The sequence below is a fragment of the Podarcis pityusensis genome, assembly GCF_964106645.2.
Source record: "Podarcis pityusensis genome assembly, chromosome: 1".
Lineage (NCBI taxonomy): Eukaryota > Metazoa > Chordata > Lepidosauria > Squamata > Lacertidae > Podarcis > Podarcis pityusensis.
In genome coordinates, this window is record NC_138028.1 from 50,466,375 (window position 1) to 50,486,360 (window position 19,986).

General features: G+C 41.9%; 1 protein-coding gene across 4 annotated transcripts in view; it reads right to left on the reverse strand.

Moving 5' to 3' along the window:
• The window catches only part of CSTPP1 (centriolar satellite-associated tubulin polyglutamylase complex regulator 1), a gene marked incomplete at its 3' end in the record, with an annotated part of 139,550 nt that overhangs the window by 93,647 nt on the left and 25,917 nt on the right, over positions 1-19,986 (reverse strand). For all 4 annotated transcript variants that reach the window (XM_081021303.1, XM_081021305.1, XM_081021304.1 and 1 more), the window contains one exon: positions 4,292-4,394. In XM_081021303.1, coding sequence (XP_080877429.1) covers positions 4,292-4,394 — 103 coding nt within the window. The remainder of the gene's footprint in view (positions 1-4,291; positions 4,395-19,986) is intronic.

Genomic DNA, 19,986 nt, shown 5'->3' on the forward strand with positions numbered 1-19,986 from the left:
AGAAAAACAGAATAGCAGCACCTGAAAATGTCTTCCTCTCCTGCATAAGCTTTTCAGAGACTCTAGGGAGAATTCAGCTTGAGCAGAAAACCCTTCTGGAATTTCATATCCTTCCTTTAGGAGTGTTAAGAGAAATGTGACCCCACTTTCAGAAAGTCTTGATCTATCTGAGCACACCGGCAATCATTTACTCGTATTCTAGGGCGATGTTACATTCACAGAAACAATCACATGTTTGTTTCACCAGAGTACCACAGCCAAGAGAGGATGTAGAGGCTCAACAGATCAAGAACTGGAGAGTCAGGTAAACGTCTTGATGAGGTGGGAGTGGGACAATACTGCTGATAAATATTTTAAAATGTTTTTAAAAGCAGAATGAGGAACCTTTCATCATTACTTTGTGGTCTTCATACTCTGAAATTTTAAGTACATACACTGTATTTCATGGACAGGGGTGGCGGTGGCAATAGCTAAGCGAAAGAGCACATGCTTAGCATACAAAAATTCTCCTTTCAATCCCCAGCATCTCCAGGTAGGACAGGGGGTGTCCCCCTTCAAAAACTGGGCTAAATGGACTCATGGCGCAACTTAGGAAGGCAGCTTCCTTCATTCCCACGCAATTTATGCTTATTCTAATGCTTGCACTGAAGAGGTGCTCAAATGATTATCTCATCTGGGTCTTCAACAGCCTGTCATGACCCTGGAGTCAGATTCCCCATCTTCAGGGAATGAGGTCAACAACTCTGAATTAAAAGGGGAATTACACACAAGACAAGCCTGTGATGCCAGTGTCACTGTGACCTGAGGATGTCAAATTGACAGCTTCTGATTCAAGAGTACTCCAGTGCAGAATCCCCAGATTCTACCCTGGTGCTGGACCCCTTTAACAGACAAGGCACCTTTCAGTGAAGGTAGATTTTGTAATTGGGATATAGCTGCTGCTCATATATAGGGCTCAGTATAAGTCCGACTTGCTGAAGCAGCATCAAAGGTCTGTGCTCTTTTATTACCCAGCCTGGACCCTGCACAAGATGAGCTCATCTCTCTGCAGAGCAGAACAGGGCCTCCTTGATTCCAGCAGTGAGGGAATATGCATTTGACAGAGGCTCAAACCACATTTTGAGTGCTAATATTGTTGTGGTTCTTGTGGTTATTTTAGTTGGGATCTTTGGCGATTATCTTTGTGTTACATGAGGAAATATTTTTGTTCATTAGTTATGAATCATGGAGGAATACGTTTAGTGTGTTATGACTGATTTTAAATGTATTTCCATGAACTGCATGAATTTATTTCATGTATGTGATTCTTATCGCTACAACTTGCTTTCAGGTCCTGATAGGAAGCAATGAATAAATCAAATAAACACTGACTTCCCCCTTTGTTTCTTATTTTTTCATTTTTAACACAAAGCAGGCTCTTAAGCTGGAGCTGGAGCTAGGCAAATGGGAAGAGGTTGATTAAGCCTGACTTCTTTAGCCCTTTTTCTGCTCAAAATCCACCTTCTCCAGCCTGTTTCTCCACCAATTTAGCAAAACATACAAGGACCTTGAAGGTTCCCCAAACCTTTCCAACTATGGGTAAAACAGTCACTGAGAAAAGGAAGTTTTTAGCTGAGAAACCAAACGGAGAGGGAAGCGTTAAGTTGCTTCTTCCTGTCCATCCATTTTTCCATCAGATGCTGATTTTTTTTTAAAGCGGAGGACAGTATCAGGGAGCTGTACAGAGCATACGTTCGCACCTTCCATACACAAGTTGCTGGATGATTCTCTTCTTTATGTCTTTGCTTACAGAAGAATTCTGCTGGGAAGCAGTGAGGAATGTTAAGAATCCCAACAATGTCCACTACACAGACAGCCACCTGTGCCACACACAGCATGGCATTTCCCCATTTGGCTGGGGTTTTTTCTTCTTCACAAGCTGTGACCTCCCTTATCCCTATTGACCTAAAGACAAACACTTCATTCCTGCAATTCCCCATTATTCCAGCTTGTAGGCTTGAGCAGTCACAGCCTCATTTTTAGGACGCTAAATTCTTTAATGCATTCATGGTGCCCTTCACATTGTCTGTCTTATCTAAACGAAGGGCTAAAAGAGGCAAGACAAAATTCCTATTCCTCTCTCCAAATCCAAATTCTACTTTATTCGGTCTGCTTGCTCTCTTTTAAAATTAAAATTGCATTTCTTCATATTCTGACAAGAGAATAAAGGCCAAATGTGTGTGCACCAGGAGTAAAGCACAGCCTAAAATGCCCACAAAAGAATCTGTTTAAACCAACCCCCCAACCCCCACTATATCTGAAAGTGAGGGAATGAAATAAAGGGATGATTCTCGAAAATAAGAGAAGTGCTCGTAAGTGGACATAATCAGAGGAACAAGGCACTATGGAGAACACCAAGCCTTCTTGTGAAAGGGCCTCATGGTAAGAAGAGCACTTTATACGTAAAAGTTTCTCCACTATTCGAGCTGTCGAGAAGAGTAAGAAGAGAAGCACCAATTCCCTGCCTAAAAACCTGTTGCTTTAGGGCAAGGATCGGGAACCTGTGACCTTACAGATGTTGTTGGACTTCCAACTCCCATCAGCTCCAACCAGCATGGCCAATGGCCAAGGATGATGGGAATGTAGTCCAGCGACATCTGTAGGGCCAAAGGGTCCCCACCCATGCTTTAAGATTTTTGTCCAAACCTGTTATACATTAAAATGATTTATGAAGAAATATGAAAGGTTAGGAATAGTAAAGCTATTATTGTTACAGCACTATGTAACTGATTTCAGTTATTTCAAATACAGCCTTGTTGTCAGGCACAATTTAACATGCGGCTGGATCAAACATGCCAAATCCCATCCACACTAGTCATCCTTGAGAGCAGAATTTCATTTAGATTTGTTGGTGCGTGTTCCCCATAAATTAAGTTTGGGTTCAAGAATCTCCATCCCTACAGGAACAAAAATTAATTACAAAGATAAACATAACTATAGGTGTGATAGGCATGTTTGTATCAGCCACCTTGTTATACAAAAACCATCAATCTCCAGGCCAGGAGACTTGTTCACAACAATGGTAAGAGATTCAGGTAGGTAGCCGTGTTGGTCTGACGCAGTCGAAATAAAATAAATAAATAAATAAATTGTCCAGTAGCACCTTGTAGACCAACTAAGTTTGTTCTGGTATGGGTTTTCGTGTGCATGCACCAGAAGAAGTGTGCATGCACACAAAAGCTTATACCAGAACAAACTTAGTTGGTCTACAAGGTGCTACTGGACAATTTTTTATTTTTTATTTTTATTTCAACAATGGCAAAGTCAGGTAATTTCAAAGGACAAGCTAATCCTGTCATAGTTTCGTGCTGCAGAAAATAAAACATTGTAGCAGCATTTTCAGGTGTCCAAGACTTTGGATGAACAAAGAGCTTGGATGTGGTATATTGACAGATAGAGAACCATCACAAGTGGTTTGGCTTTCCAGTCATTCATAGCAAAACAAAGACTTGAGCCACATATTTTCCCCACACCCTCATACAAACATATAAGCCCATGTAAGAAAAACCACTGTGTGTTAACCAGCTCTCAAAACACTTATCCGTGCTGCTGTCCAGTCTTCCTAAATTTCCTGCCCTGACCCTCCTGCCTCTTTACTCGCACTGGCATAGTTTCCTGCACGCCTCTTCTGTAGCTTTTCAGTGCCTGGCCTTTTTCCACTCTAATTACTCAACTGAACTTTCAGTCCAGTCCCTACTCTCCATTAGACATCAGACTAGATCCTGAATAAAGGCAAAGAACAGAACTAAGAGACTGGTAGTCTACTGTAAACTACTCAAAAGGAAATCCTATTGATTGCAGCCTAAATGTCATGTGTCATTTGTGAACTCCAATGCTACGCTTTGCCAGTTAAGTACAAACCAACTTGGAAACCATAATTTTCATGGGTCAAATTTGGCATGCAATTTATACACTTCCTCACACACATAAGCCTCACTGGGTCAAATTCAATTTTGTCAACAATAAAGTCAGCTTCTTTGAAACCCACAGGACCTATCAGGTGTGAACTTGCAATAGGACTGGACAGTTGTCACAGCAAAGGAAGCAATAGTTGGTTGTATATATAGTAAGTTATATTTCTAAGGCTAAGCATAGAGTTGAGCTGGACTTGGTGGTTCATTTAAGTGCAGACATGTTACATGTATGGGCTAATATGGTATTTGCTGGCACAGTCCCATTCTGTGTTTGTCCTTCCTGTTGCTCTGATCCACTTTCAGACTAAGTTTGCTGTACTAGGTAGTGATGTACTTACTATTCAGTGAAGAATCTGGCAATACCATATTGACTGATATCGTCTCTGCTTTCCAACAGCTGGCTCACTGCATCTTCCATATATGTGAGGACGTGTTGTTGAGCTGAAAAAGAGGGAACATAAGGAAACTGAAACGTATCACTAGCCTTGGATATAACCCTATGGCTTAAAATAGAGGTTGGCAAACAAGTCTTCAGGACAGTACAACCCACAGCAAACTTCTCCTTCTAAGAGATCCCAAAGGGATGTTTTCTCAGGGGCAGTTGGGTACTCATAAAAGTAGCATTTATAAAAGTTGACACATTAGAGTCCAAATGGCTCACTAAGGAGAACTGTACATTTTCAAGACTGCTGGTATAAGGGTTGTTAGAGCTTGACAAAGGACACTATTCATTTGCTGTAGAGTTTTTGGACAAGGACAACTTGGTGAAATGCTTTAGCAACTTTACTGCTTTCACAAAAGGCCACACAAATGGAAGGATATTGGCATGGATGTGCCCTTCTTTCAGCCACTTTGATGCCAACAACAAACAGAGGGCTTTTCCTGAACTGCTTTAGTGTTGTTCTAGCAGTACATCTGCAGTAATGTTCCTCTCCCCATGTAAGAAAAGGGGTGGAGTTATTCCTCCAACCTAAGAATAACCTTGCTTTAAACTGTGAAGCACAAGAGATAGAGACCAGGGTCTAGTCTGAAGGCACGTGAGACAGTTATTCTCCTGGGATTAAATTGGTCTGGGTCTGGTCAACAGGCGAGGGAGGTCTCCTGAGAACCATATGCATGCCACCTTCAATTATGTGATAAAAAGAATGTGTAATATAAATGTATATAAAAATAATTGTAAAAGCTCAAGCAAGGGAAAGGGTGAGCACACTAACACAAAAAAAGAAGGGGAAGCGTTTTTCAAATGGTGGAAGATTTCAAATGGTGGAATAAATAGATTCGACTTCCAGCGAACATTGTGCTGATGTAACTGCTGCATGCAATAAGTACCTCAAACACAGAGCTGCCACATTCTGCGACATCCAGCCAGTTATGCCTGTTGGGCTCCATAATCATGCATTACAAGCAATTCTAGTTAGTGGTGTGTGGATTGCTAAAGAGCACAAGAGCGCTTATTGGAACAATGGAATTTAGTTGGTCCAGCCATGCACACAGTCCTCTCAGTAGAAGCTCAGTTAGAAAAGGAAGTGCATAAATCTGGACTGATGTATCCTTCTAATTAAAAAGAAATGCAAAAGACACAGTAATGTTCCAGAATCAACTAATAAGGAATGCAGACAAAGCAATCCTATTGAAGTTATCAGAAGGTCCATACCTAATGCGCACAGGTCAATCCTTAAATTATAGCTCAACAGTCCCAGTACAAGATTGTCAACTGAAACTGGACAGTATGGTCATATTTAGAATATTATCTGGGGTAGTTGTCCTTATCCTGCAAGTGAGCAGCTTCAGAAAGTGGTAAGGGATAAAAGGGACATCCACCTAGAGCACCTAATCACCTGAATCAACCCTGGCAATCAGTGGGCTGACAGATGTTACAGGCAGATAATTCTCATATCCAGATAATTTCAAAATCAGATGATTGCTGGCTGATGTAGACAAGTTTATTACCAACAGCATAGCTTAATACATACTAATAGTACAAAAAGTTACCAGCTACTTTTTCCACCCTGTACAGTGTTGACAGTCAAATGGGCTTTTTTTCATCTAAAATTATTTGGGGAACTTTACAAATTTAAGTTTTGTAAACTTGCATTTCTGATATGTTTAACTCACTTTTACATTGACTTGGGATTTGCTTGTGAAAGAGAGTTATATTGTAACAACTGTCTACTAACAATCTATCTGACTTTACACAAGGGTTTTGTCAATTGCACTGGCTTCTAGTCTGTTTTCAGGTCCAATTCAAAGTGCAGCTTGGGGTCAGGTTACTTTTTTTAACGTATTTTTATTAAAGATTTCTTGGTTTACAAAAGCATGTGAAATGTCTCTTTTTTCAAGTTACATTTTCTACAGATCAGTTTCTTTTGTTGAGACATTAGTGTTAGATTAGGAACAAAAGGGGGAAAGAGGTGGAGGGGGCCATGGTGAGTGGGGGTGGGGTCGGGTGGTGATGTTTCTACTGTATTTTACTTAATGTATGTGCGATGGGTTTTGTGTCAGCGTCACTTGTGCGGGTTTTCTTTACTATTCGCTTGTGTTTCTTTGCTGGTGAGAGAGGTTGGGGTTGGCCTAGGGTATGGTTCCTTGTTTGTGATTGGCTGTGGTGAACTTCGTTTTCATGTGTGAGTGGGGTGTGTGTGTGTTTTTGAATCAGGTTAGCCATATTGATTCGTATGCTGTTGGTGGATTCTTGTCACTGTCTTGTTGGGCTGTGTATGTGATAAAGGGGAGCCATACCAGGTGAAGGCGTCTTCTTCCATTTGTCCCCGTGTCAGTTTCAGTTTATTGGACAGTTTTTCTAATAATGCTGTTTCCCATACTATTTGGTACCATTGGTCCATGCTTACTCCTGGGGGTCAGGTTACCTGAAGAATCACCTCCACCCACACCTGCCTAACAGGACTAAAACCACGTTTTGTGGCCCTTCTGCAGATGATCCTGTACTTTTGCATACGTACAACTGTTTTTAAAACAGATTTTTTAAAAAAAGAACAGTATTCTCAAAGAAAACAGCACAAGGAAACTTACTTCTCAGTTAAGAATAGCTGGTCATACATTTGTTCCTTGACCATCTTACTGCGACTATATCTTCCCCCTGCCAATATCTCTCTCACCTTCCCCAACATCCAGTCTGACTCAGAAGACCCACAGTTCTGCAAGCCACTGTAGTTGTGCATGCTAACCTCTTCCACCCACACATGGTACTTATAATGGAAAGCTCTTTCATCCTGCCATAGCTGACAGGTGGGAAGGCAGGGCAGGTGGACCCAAGGAGAAGCCTAGAGAAGACGATTTGCTAGTGGGCACTATGATTAAAACTTCAGATGAGTTCTGATTGTTATCAGGGACTTTTTCTGTCTAGAACATTATTTAGTACAATGGCAGAATGGGTAAAGCACACCCTGGAAAATACCTTGCAGCTGGTGGTAAGACTGTGAGCCAGAGGTTCAAAGATATTATCTGGCAATAAAAGATACAGGGCGTAGCTTTATTTAATTATTTTAATGCAAAGGAATAAATTTTTTAATTTATGTGAGTGATTAAAGAAAAATAACTCCACGCACCTGTGATGCCTCAGGGAGGAACGAGTCGTGCAACTCAGTCACACTCCTAAGTTAACAGCAACCAGGTTATTTTCTTCTCCTCCCTCCCTCCCTCCCTTTCCCCTGCGTGCCCAAGTGCTGTGCTCAGTGATCTCCTCCCAGAAATTATCTGAGCCAGCAACGGCACTCATTAAATCCAAATGCAACATGCTAGTAAAAAGTCCTCACCTCTCACCTAAGAACCTCTTACCCAATTACAACAGGGAGGGCTTTTTCCCCCCTCCACACTTTGGTCTTGAAGATGCTTTTCCCATTTGGTCTGGTCCTGTGTCCAAGCCCAGAGATCTGAACACAAGTTAACTGTTCACACACACACTTAAAGTGTGGAATGAGCACCTTGTAATCTGCATCTACAAGATGACACTGTGCAATCCATATTTACAAGTTTATATATCACAAAACACAGTCTCATAATTCTGTAATAATGACAGCATTCAGTGTTAGAAGATATCTCCCAGCCAGCTGCAATTTCTGATCATCACAAGCAAACACATCTATTAGCTAAATGTTATAACAAATTCACTTCTTTTCAGAAGGTTTTGAAGAATTAATTAACTCTGAAATTCTTCTATCCACCTCTTTTGAAGTTTCCCTTTCCCTTTCTCCACTTTTTTTGATCCTTTCATGGGGTTATTAAAGATAAGTGGTCCATTTAAAGTAAGATGGTACAAGGTTAAAACAGTTAATCAACCAATGCAGATAACATATTCAAACATAGATATCTATACAAGAAAGGTCAGGTGAGAGAAAACAGGAAGGGTGGTGGGTGAAGCAGACAACAAAGTTATCATAATCACCACTTAGGTCTTATCAGTGAGACATGGTTATTTGTAACATTTTATTTTCATTGCCTCATTTAACCACAAATCTCGCTCTTAAAAAGGAAATAAATTTAGTATTAGTAAAGTTAATCTGTGTTCTGATCAGAGTTCTAACAAGCATTTTATCACACACCTGTGAAAGTTAAATCATTTGACCGCACTGTGGGCAGACAAGGGGAAGCTGATAAGAATCAAGTTCTAACACACAGGATCCAAAGGAATCAAATGGTTCTGTTGCTCCGAGGTAAATCAGTAACCAAGCAGATGGAGGCACATCAAATAATGATTGGCATTATGGCAAATGCAGTACAGTACTAGTAGTGCTGAAGCAGAAAGAAAAGCAGCTGTGTTGCCCCAGGAGAAAAAAAGACACAATAAAAACATCAACCTTGGGGCAATACCTTTATTTGGAAATTGAAAATATCACAGCATTGTGTAAAGGCTTTTGAGGTCTCCAGAATTCATCATCAGACTAGATGGTGAACAGGAATACCAATGGCAAGGGGTTTTTTTTTGTAATTACAGAGATAGGGAAACAACCATTGTATATATTTGCTTCCCAAGAGGTCCCAGTGTGACCTGATTAACATCTAACACAGCCAAATCTGACTGTCTGTTGTCTTACCCTGGGCTTGTCCACATTTTAGAATTTTTTAGCTGTTAATCTGCTTTCCCCCATTTGAATTAGACCAGAGCAGTCCACAGCTGCATGTATTTGAATTGTATATGAAGAACAACCTTGGTCTTTCCTGTTCATACCAACAGGTATTTCCCCCTGCTTTTCAATTTGTTGATTCTATTATGCTAATTAAGTAGCAACAGGGTATGCCCACATATAGCTATGCGTGCACCTTGTTATGAAACAAATTCCCTACCCAACAGCTGTGCAAAAGCACACAGTCAAATTGGGCAGCTGTAAATTTGCTTGTGCAGTTTTCTGGTTTTGTTTAAACCTGAGGGCTCAAAAGAAAATATCTTGCCATATAATACAAACACAAGAGTGTCATCATTCTACACTTTGCTTGGTCACACACAGGTGGTACTGTGAACTACAGTGTGACAATAGCCTTCAGAGAGCTGTGGGGCCTTCACAGCAGTGTCTGAGGGCAGTGTGGCCAAAGTAAGCCACAGAGCAACAGTCATGACAGGCGAGGGCAGTTCCTCAGCAACTGTCCTGGTCCACTGCCACTATTGTTCACCTCACAGCCGATGCCATTTCAGCCTTCTCCTGTGAGCAGGATAGTTGCTGAACAGCTGACCCAATCTGTTGTGACTCTTCCTTTGTGGCTCATGTAGGCTGTCAGCCTCCCTTCATGGGAGAATGCATAAAGGGAGGGAGGGTTCCTCTGTGGCTAATTTGAGCCTACTTTTGCTGCAGTTTTCCCCTTCCTCACAAGAGAAGCGGTAAGGGGAAGGGAGGCTTGGCAAGGTCCAAAGGGAGATGGGAGGGAGATCTATCTCTCCTTTGTGCCTTTCAAGCCTTTCCTCTCTCCAGGTAAGAGCACTCTGTTAATGTTCAGACGTACCTGATTTGGGGGTTCTCCCACTCTCTGCCTCAGGCGGAAGCAGCAGCATGAGGTGGAAAGGGAAAGGGTCTACTGGGTTACCTTAGGCAATTGAAAAATGGAGAGTAGGGGAGCAAGTAAAAAGGTAAAAGTAAAGGACCCCTGACAGTTAAGTCCAGTTGCGACACTCATCAGTCAAGTTCAACTATGGGGTGTGGCGCTCATCTCTGCTTTCAGGCCAAGGGAGCTAGTGTTAGTCTGCATACAGCGTTTCCGCATCATGTGGCCAGCATAACTAAACCGCTTCTGGCGCACAGGACACCGTGACGAGTGCCAGAGTGCACGGAAATGCCATTTACCTTCCCGCTGCAGCGGTATCTCCTTATCTACTTACACTGGTAGACTTTCGAACTGCTAGGTGGGCACAAACTGGGACAAAGCAACAGTTCATCCCGTTACGCAGATTTGAACTGCTGACCTTCTGATCAGCAAGCCCAAGGGGGTTGTCAATGAAGGTTTTGTGCAAATCTGAGGGACCAATTCTTGGGCTGTAGCCCTCTCCTTGCACTGTTTATTCTGTTATCACCAGGTTGGGCACTGCTTTTCTTCTGGGTGAAGACAAAGGCCAAGTAAGTAGTTCTGCCTTCTCTCCTGTCACCCAATAGCATTTCTTAATCTTCTCCACGTAAAGGACCTACTACTACCTTGTTCTTCCTCTTGCTTTGAACATAGCCGAAAAAACCTTTAAAAATTATTTTTCACCTCTCTTACAAATGTGGTAGAGCATACTAAAAAGGGGCAAACACTACAAAGAAACAACTGTCGTGTAATGGGTGCTCCCTAGCTTTAAATGTAAAACAAGAAGACCCAACTATGAACTGAAAATTGTAATCATAATTTTCCTGACATTTTCCTTAAGGGGAAAAAACCTACCCACTCAATAAGCTGTCAAGTCCAGTGGGAGGTCAAAACGCTTACATGCTGCAGGGAGGGGGTAAAAATAAAGCCAGCAAGCCCATTACATATTGCCATATCCCCTGTCTCTCCCTCACAGACATTAGGACTCCACTATTGTATGTCTGAGCACTTTCTGTTATGCTGCTCGGTAAGAAAACAGGAGAAAGTGCTGAGGATTATGAAGCAGTTATTACTGGAGCTTAAGCACATGCCGCTCTTGCTGCAACTTTACTTAAAGTGGAATCGTGTGTCTACTCAGAAGCAAGCCTCATTAATTTAATGGGACTTACTTCCAGGAATATGGGTGAAGGATTACAGTTTAAGAGCTGTCAAGAGAACACTAAAAAGAGAAGTCAGAGATGGTGAACAACCGCTTCAGAAATGGACAAGGGATGGCCATTCAAATCTCTCGTATTAAGTTCTAAAAGGATTAAAACAGTATCACATAGCAAACAGTACTACTGCATATATCATCCTGTTTCCGGTAGTGGTTTTTGTTAAAGCCTAGCCATAAGAACATTTTTCAGTCTTTTCAAAGCTGCTACTGCAAAAGTCCTACATTTAGAACTTCATCTGTAATTATCTTCAAAGCACATTTTATTAATTATGTTGCAGATAAAAACTGTACCAGATACATTTCCCACTTAAGAATATATTTTCAGGAAGAAACTCGCTGGCTGTTTCAAATAAAAGAATAACTTGGCTCTAGCATCTTGATACATGTTTCCTGGTGCCTAAAGGTGACAAGAGTGATTCATGAAACTAATATTTTGATTGCCAATCAGGTAACAGTTTGACAGCGACTGTTCCACAGTGTGTTTTTAGAGCAAGCGTAACAGACACAAACAAACAAAAACACAGGCACAAACTGGGTTACTGGATGTAAAATCCTATGTTCTGTCTACAGCGGTACGGTGGTTTCAATCACACAAAAGCACCAAACTATGCTCGCCAAACGTGTCTCTGTATACACACAGGGTGTTAAATACTGCTATTAATATATCTGTCAATATCTGTATTGGATTTGAAACTGTTTACATAGATAAATGTTTTGACTGCTTTTATATAAAAGCTTTTAATTGTTTCTATATATGCAATTGTTTTATAAGTTTTATTCTATTGTTAAATTGCTTTGCATTGCTTCATATGAAATGATTTATACATGAAATAAATAATTGTGCTGTAAAAACTTTTTCAGCTATGAAAATCTTGATTTTTGTGCATTTATGTGACAATCACATGTAACCCAGTTGTTTTGCTTAAGCCTGCATAACAGCAGCAGAGCATACAACTTAAAAAAACCCCCAACCTTATCCATTTAATATTCCACAGTTTTTATGCCAAAATCTTAAAACTGCTTTTTAAACCCAGGGAGTCTGGAGGTTAGTGGAACATTACCCTCTGGTCAGTAGGCTGCTAAGCACACATTTATTATAATGCTTTCATTTTCACGGTGCAGATTTCTTCCTTTAAATTGGGCCGTTTTTCAAGGTTTGTGACCTTATCTTCAAATGCCTGTAGCCAGGCTACTATAGCTGACACTCTAAAAACATGTCCTGCCACAATAGCTACAGTCCACTGAACTATTCAAGCTGTCAGCCAAGAGAGTGAGAGAGACATGCACGTGAGGGCAGTTTTGCCTTGGCAGCTGATCCCATGCTGGCAAAGTTGAAGGTGCTGATAGTCAGGAACAAGCCGCGCTGCATAATAAGACCAACCTTTGTTGGTTATATGCCTCACTGACCGCAATGCGACTTGCTTCTGAGTAAGTAAGTCCTAAAACATGTATTTTTAGAGCGCTAAAAATATTTGACACAGTGCAAGTTTATCAGATTCACCATTTCCTGTTTCATCCACTGGGATTTGGCTAGCGTTACAAGTTTTGAAAGCTAAACCCAGAATTGGAGGGATTAATTTGGTTAGAAGTCCCACGAGGCAAAAGATATACACACCTGGGATGCAGCTCTTAAAGAATATAAAACTTTATAGTTCAGTCTGTTTGCTTGGAAATATGTCCTTTAGGGAAACTGGTTTCCCCCAACAAGTGGTTGTGTGTTTGTGTCTGTAGTGGTGGTGGTGGTGGTGGTGGTGTGTGTGTGTGTGTGTGTGTGTGTGTCTTTTGATTTTGAGACTTTATGTCATAATTCCTAAAGCACTGCCTCCAGAGCAGACCTATGGGTTTCAATGGTAATAATTTGATATTTTTGCCTCCTCCAGTCAAACATTCTGTCATGTAAAGCACAAAGTCATACCAAAACACAGGAGAGTGAATTTCTGAGTATCTCCTACTAAAAATTGCTAGGGTCATTTTGTTCATAACCATCACTTAAGACACCAGATACACAGGCAGAATTATAAATTCTATTCTACTGAACTGATTCTTTCCAATCATGTCTTAGATTCATACCAGACAGCCCTAAAGATTATCCAGGACAAGACCGGCAAATAACCAAGACAAACAAAAGCTCAACTATTGTATGCTGCCAGGACCGATCCTCTCCGTTTTACAGAGTTTTGTGACTCTGACACTTTGTTAACCTCAGTATCGCTCTTCAGAAACTCAGGGGGGTGCTCCTACACTGTTTGGCAAATGTGCTGGTCTGGCACGTCATTCAGCAGATAGTGTTACAACGCAGGGTATATGCTGCTGATCTGGGACATGTGTTGTGAGGCTATACAATCTGGCAGTATTTTACCACTAAGGACAACATGGGTCAAATGGAATCTAAATTAAGAACAAAAGAATTTCTCAGTCTTGAGCTCAACTGAAAACAAAAACTTCTGTGTTTAGCTAGCAAAGCAATGCCAATGCACAACCTTTTACAGATAGCCCATCCTCATGCAGCCTGGTATCACACACCCTTTTTGTGTGTGCTCAGAATCAAATACTGGTATGTTGCTCTCCTCTATGATGGGAGGATGAGTGACTTCAAGTGTACCTTGCCAGTCAGTATATGACGGCTGTGACACATTGTGACAATACAAGCCAGGGATGTCCCTTTTTTTTTTTAAAGTGGCCCTGTTTTTTGCGCCGCGCATGTCATTTTGGACTGGTACACTGCACCAAGGCGCTAACACTTTCCCCATGCCTTTTCTACTCAAATCATTATCCCAGGGTCTCCCCACATTTTTTCAGTCTGAAATATCAGGAACATAGGGAGCTGCACTGGCCTACCAAGCTCAGTATTGTCTAAAATGGTACAGAAATGGCACTCCAGGGTCTCTTCCAGCCCTACCTAGACATGCTGGGAATTGAACCTGGGACGTTTGGCATGTAAAGCAGATGCTCTTCCCCTTCCCCTTCCCCTATTCTCTTACGACTCAAGAGGACTGAATCCAAACTAAGTTAGTTGCATTTAGGACCCACTGAAAGCAATGTGAGAACTCCAGTCCCACTACTTTCAATGGGAACTACGCGTAGCTAACCTACAGCACTAACATCCTATACATGTTTACTCAGAAGTAAGTCCCGCTGATTTTAATGAGACCTATTAGCCCAAGGTATTTGGGCAGAGAGTTGCAGCCTTAGTCTGGAGCCGATGCAGAATCTTTAAGCGTTAACTGTGAATGCAATATTAATTACTATGTTTCTTTCACTAAAGTACTTATTATTTCTAAACTCCTTGCCAACCAAATAGTTAAATGTACGAAGGCAGGAGAGCAGGCAGGCAAACATGAAAGAAGGAACAGCTAGCTAGAAGAAAGAAGAAAGCATCAAACGCATCTGCAGTGCCCCAAGAGCTCGTTTTCATGCGCTGAGAGTCAAGGGCTCTCTGACTGGCAATGGCAGAACAGCTGCACCCCACAGCGCTTCCCTTTCGTAAGAGACGCCACAACTCTGGCATCAACCAGTCCCAGGCTTTACAAAACACAGACCTTCCCTGGCAGGGGGCTCATGTTCTCACATGTCCACAGCTGGCACAAGATGAAGGGGGAAAGGATTCTGGTAGAGAGGGGAAAGAGAGGAACTTAGCTCAAGAGAGGAAATAATTAAAAGTTTCAAAATCGCTCTGAGAAGAGTAAGCCCTCCATTAGACCTGGAGTTGGAAAAGCGCTTCACTGAAAGGGCAGCACTTCGTCAAAAGAACCAAGAAATCAAAGCTATGAAGCACATTCAGATATGGTAGAGCTTTGAACTGGGAAAGTTCCTCGTGGAACAGCCATACATTCAAGCTGCTCCACCTCAACTCCACATCTACAACGGGGAGATATTGATGGGCTGCTACCATACAGAAGGGTTGTAAGGATTACTGAAGTTCTATATTTAGAGTACATTGACCACATCAGGTTTTTAGTAGTGTCCCCTTGGTTTGTATTGTTTAATGCTATTCCCTTTCCAGCTGCTGGTTTGTTTGTTTTTAGCAACCACTTTTTTAGTGGTCCTCTTGACATATTAAGTTAATACCATTTTCTTATGATAGCTGGTTGCTATATGTGTTTTCAAATATTGCATGATTACAAATATTGATTTCATTTCTTAATGAATCCATTCTTGAAATGCATTTCAAAAGGCAGGACATTAGTAATCATACCTAGCATTAATTTCGTTAATGTTTCTTCCTCTGCAACATCCTGAATTTTAACAAGTGGCTGAAATACTGTACTTTAAGCATACCAAAAGGGTTGATATCCTCATCTTCAACCCCATCTTTAGTCACTCCATATTAACTATTGCTTTCATATCAAAATGATCCTGTTTTAAGTTTACATTAATTTTGCCTTTTCTGCAGTCGGCTTATCCCCTATAGGTCCTTCCTCACAAGTTGTTTCTGCTTCTCTATGGTAAATCTTCCTCAGTGGTGGCTTGGGCCCATTGAGAATGGTATCCAGGCTGAAGGAATGGAGGCCAACAGTAGGTGGAACCAGAGCCAATGACAAACGGACCCTCTACCAATTCTAGTTTTGTCTAGAGATGAGAAGGCACAGATCCATTTTTTAATCAATTTTTTTGGGGGGGGGGGGACTTTTTAAAACACACAAACAAATGAACAGAAAATTGGGGTAGGCCTGTTTACCCTCCCCCATTTTTTCTGGTTTTACCAATCTCCCGCACCCTTCATATCTCTAGTATTGTCCCCATCCACCTCTCTGTTGAGTTCTACAAAGCAGCACTGAGACTACAGAGGAGCAAGCTGACAGCCAGTGCCACCTCTAGGCTGCTTGTAAGTTAGACTGCTCACAAGTAAGAATGCAGGCAGGTGCCGGCTGGCTGAGGCTAGACTGGGAATGGCGAAGTAGTCCCATTTGCCCTAATGAACTAGTATCCACTATTTCCCCATATTTAACAGACTCAACTTTCTGGGTCCATTATACTTTGAATAAAGGCAGCTCTGTTCACTACATGGGGGCAGGGATTCAATGCTTTGATATAGGATGGAAGTCTCCATATACAAGGGTAAGGAAGAAAGGTTCAGGGCATTCAATTCTTTCATATAGGATGGCAGTCTCCATATACAAGGGTAAGGAAGAAAGGTTCAGGACAGGTTGCACCACTCCCCAAACATCTATGCAGTTGATGGGGGCAATTGCATTACCAATAGGAAGCAGTCAGGTTTTTTAAAAGCCCCTTGCTCTTTAACAACTGAACATGAATGGCATAAACGAGAACACTGAAATCCAAACACAGGACAGCCTTGTTCTGTTAGCTCAGTTGGTTACAGCGTGATGCTGATAATGCCAAGGTCACACGTCTGATCCCTGTATGGATGCATATTCCTGCACTGCAGAGAGTTGGACTAGATCAGAGGCCGGCAACCTAAGGCCCATGGGCTGGAAGCGGCCCATGAGGGTCGCTTAACTGGCCCATGGGCAGCCCCCAAACCGAGCTGCCCACTCAGTGAGTCCCCGCGCGCTGCGCCAAACCAGCGCAGCGCGACGCAGGGACTCTCTTCCTCGTATCCAGAAATCGCTTCTGCGTATGCCCAGACGCCAAAAATCGCTTCTGCGCAGGTGCAGTTTTCGGCGTCTGGGCATGTGCAGAAGCAATTTCCAGCCCTGCGGACATGCACAGATGCGATTTCCGGTGTCGCGCTGTGCCAACCCGGTCCACGGAGGATCTCCACAGGAGTGATCCAGCCCATGCCCGGTAAGCCTTGCCAACCCCTGGACTAGATGATCCAGGAGGTCCCTTCCAACTCTATTATTGTACCATTTGGTATGAATGAGGTTCTAATGCAGAAGTATGGACAAGACCCAGGTGCCTCTGTAGTCCAGGCACCTCCAAGCACAACCTTGATCTCTAGTCCCTGAAAATATGTCACAGAATGTGTAACAGAAAAATATTGCAGCACAAACTGACACAGGGGGTGTTCACTACAACAGGGTTGGGATGGGGGTTTAAAAGGACCCAGCTCGCTTAGTTCCTTCTCATGTGTGTAGAGGGGAGGGGGACGACTTACAAGACACTTCACCCATCCCAAGAGAGAGGAGGCTGAGCTTGGAGTCTCTTCAAAGAACACCTGATACACAGCCTGGGGCAACAAACAGACTTCTGAATGAGATTAACATGATTTGGTTTCTCTAATCACAATTACCTGTAGTCTCACAGCCAGTTAATTCTATTAACAAGGCCTTGAGAAACACAATAAAGCACCTGGAGAAAGGCTGCTATTCTCTCCAAAGAATTTTTTTTAAACAAACCCAGGTCAATGCCGAAAGAGATTCAAAAGCACTTTCCCAAACATTGCTTACTTTTACTGGATTCATATTAATCAAACAAACCCTTAGTCAACAGCTTTTGTGAAAATCATATAGGCGCTCCCCCACACCCCTGAAATAAAGTAACTCTTTAAAAAACAACATACCTGAGCATGATCTATACAACACAGGGACGGGACAACCAACTTATTTTTTACTACAGCAGCGGCCTACTTTTGAGAGAACTGAACTTCCCAAATTCCATACAGAACAGAAATTTAAGGCAGGTAAAAGTCAACAGATTTTTCAAACTGTTTCCAAAAAAGTATGAATTTAAATGTAGGAGCACAAGTAAAAGGGATGAATGGGCTAAAGAGGTAAGTAGATCAAATCCATCCATTAGATTATGACCTAGATTTAAATGTATAATTGAGAACTAAAAGCAGATATTCAAGTTTAGGGGACAAAAGGCCAAGATTTGTATCGCTGGGAGGCCTGAACTTCAACATAATGACATGAAATTATTATTGTTTCCTCCCACATAACAAGACCCTAAGATCTGGTTCTCCAGAAGCGGCTTAGTCATGCTGGCCACATGACCTGGAAGCTGTACGCCGGCTCCCTCAGCCAATAAAGCGAGATGCATGCCGCAACCCCAGATTCGTCCGCGACTGGACTTAATGGTCAGGGGTCCCTTGATGATCATCTTCCCAGGTGTCATGGCCAGATGAAGAGGGGAAGGCCAGTAGCTCAGTAGTAGGACATGCACTTTATTTGCAAAAGGTCTTGTGTTCAGTCCCTAGCATCTCCAGGTTGGGCTGGAAATGTCCCCTGCCTGAAACTCTGGAGAGCCAGTGCTAATAGTTTTGCTGACACTGAGCTTGATTGACCAATGTTCTGACCTAATATAAGGCAGCATCCTATCACCCACCCTTGATGTGGGCGACTACTAGAGAAGCTGTATTTTCAGTGGTGGAGAGGCTTGCCTGGTGCCCAAGTTGTGGTCCTTTTAGCACCTTTTTATTTTCTAAAGCTTTTCAATCTTAATAAAAGTAATCATTATTGTTTCTTAGATACTTTTTTTGCACTGTAGCCTTCCTCTGACACTATTTTCACCCTGGTTTTATTCTCCTATTGTTTTTAGTTTTACATTTGTGTTTTATGTCATAGTTTTATACTTTTGGTCTTAATTTTTACTTGTAAACTGCTCAGAGAAGCTTTGTTTATTGGGTGGTATATACACATTATAAATAAAACAAAAGGGTACATTCTTTTAAAAAATTGAACACACAGAATCATCATATGATGGCTGAGAAATTTGCTCTGAAATACTAGGGGGTAAGGGAACTGGCTTCAATTGCATGTCCACTCAACAGAGTTCTTGGTTGGCCAAATCAAAACATTTGAGCCTTTGTTTCCCACACATAAGATGTGGCATAACAAAGACCAACCCCACTGGATGGAGCAAGCTAATGAGCATTCAACTAATAAAATTAGCCAGTTTTATACTGAGTTAAAGAAGATAACAGAGCTGGATGATGCTGTCCTACAGACTGGCTTATCCAGTGTCTTCAAAGAAAGGCTTTTCCTTACGGGGCTGTTACTTATTTGCTTAAATGAGTAGATTTTGAATTGTGTTGCTGGAAAACCAAGGGGTTATCTCCTGATAAGGAGCTTAAGGAGCTGAAAAGTTCAGCAAGGACAAACAATTTTACCTAGAAGACAGCTTGCACACTATTGCCAATCTGCTCCTGCAGGTTGTAATCGCAGGGGAATATTGGGCTTGTTCTAACCTAAGAGCATTCTCAGTTCCATGCAGGATCAGCAAAGACCTGGCCAAAACCGTACATGAGCGGAGTATACCTTTTTGATCATTCTGCTCAATCCTCTGCAATGTGCAGGAGTTCCTTGGCAGGGAAGCCATTGTGGGAAGGGTTCTTTGAATATAGAAAAATAAATAAATAATTGGTGGCTACATGCCAGTTGTGATCAAAGAGATGTTTAAGAGACACACCTCACACTTTCCTCTTTGCAGTATACTATAGTCCAGTTTTAATTGTTGGGATTGGGTATAATCAAAGGAGGAACTATGCTATTTTGAAGCAGGAAAATGATGGTGACGATGCAAATACAGAATTTTTAGTATTTGAACTCAATGTTCCAGCAGGATTAAGTCCCTCAGTGGGAGGCCTGTAGACCACATCAGTCCTTCCAAACGTCTCCTCTTCTTCCCTTACTTCCATTAATCTCATCCTTTTGTTTGGTGTGATGCTTCCAGTAGCCGCTAACACCTAGCTCACTCAAGTTGCATTCTGCAACTCAGGTAAAAGTATATCACACAACATATGCAGTTTCCTAAAGAAACACAGCAGCCATGACAGACATTGGTAGCCACCAGGTCATGAGAGAGCCTATTCAGCATGGAAGACAATTTCCCAAAATTTATTTGAACACTAGTTTAGATTACAGGATTACATGTGTATAACATCTCTGCTATCCATAGGCATAT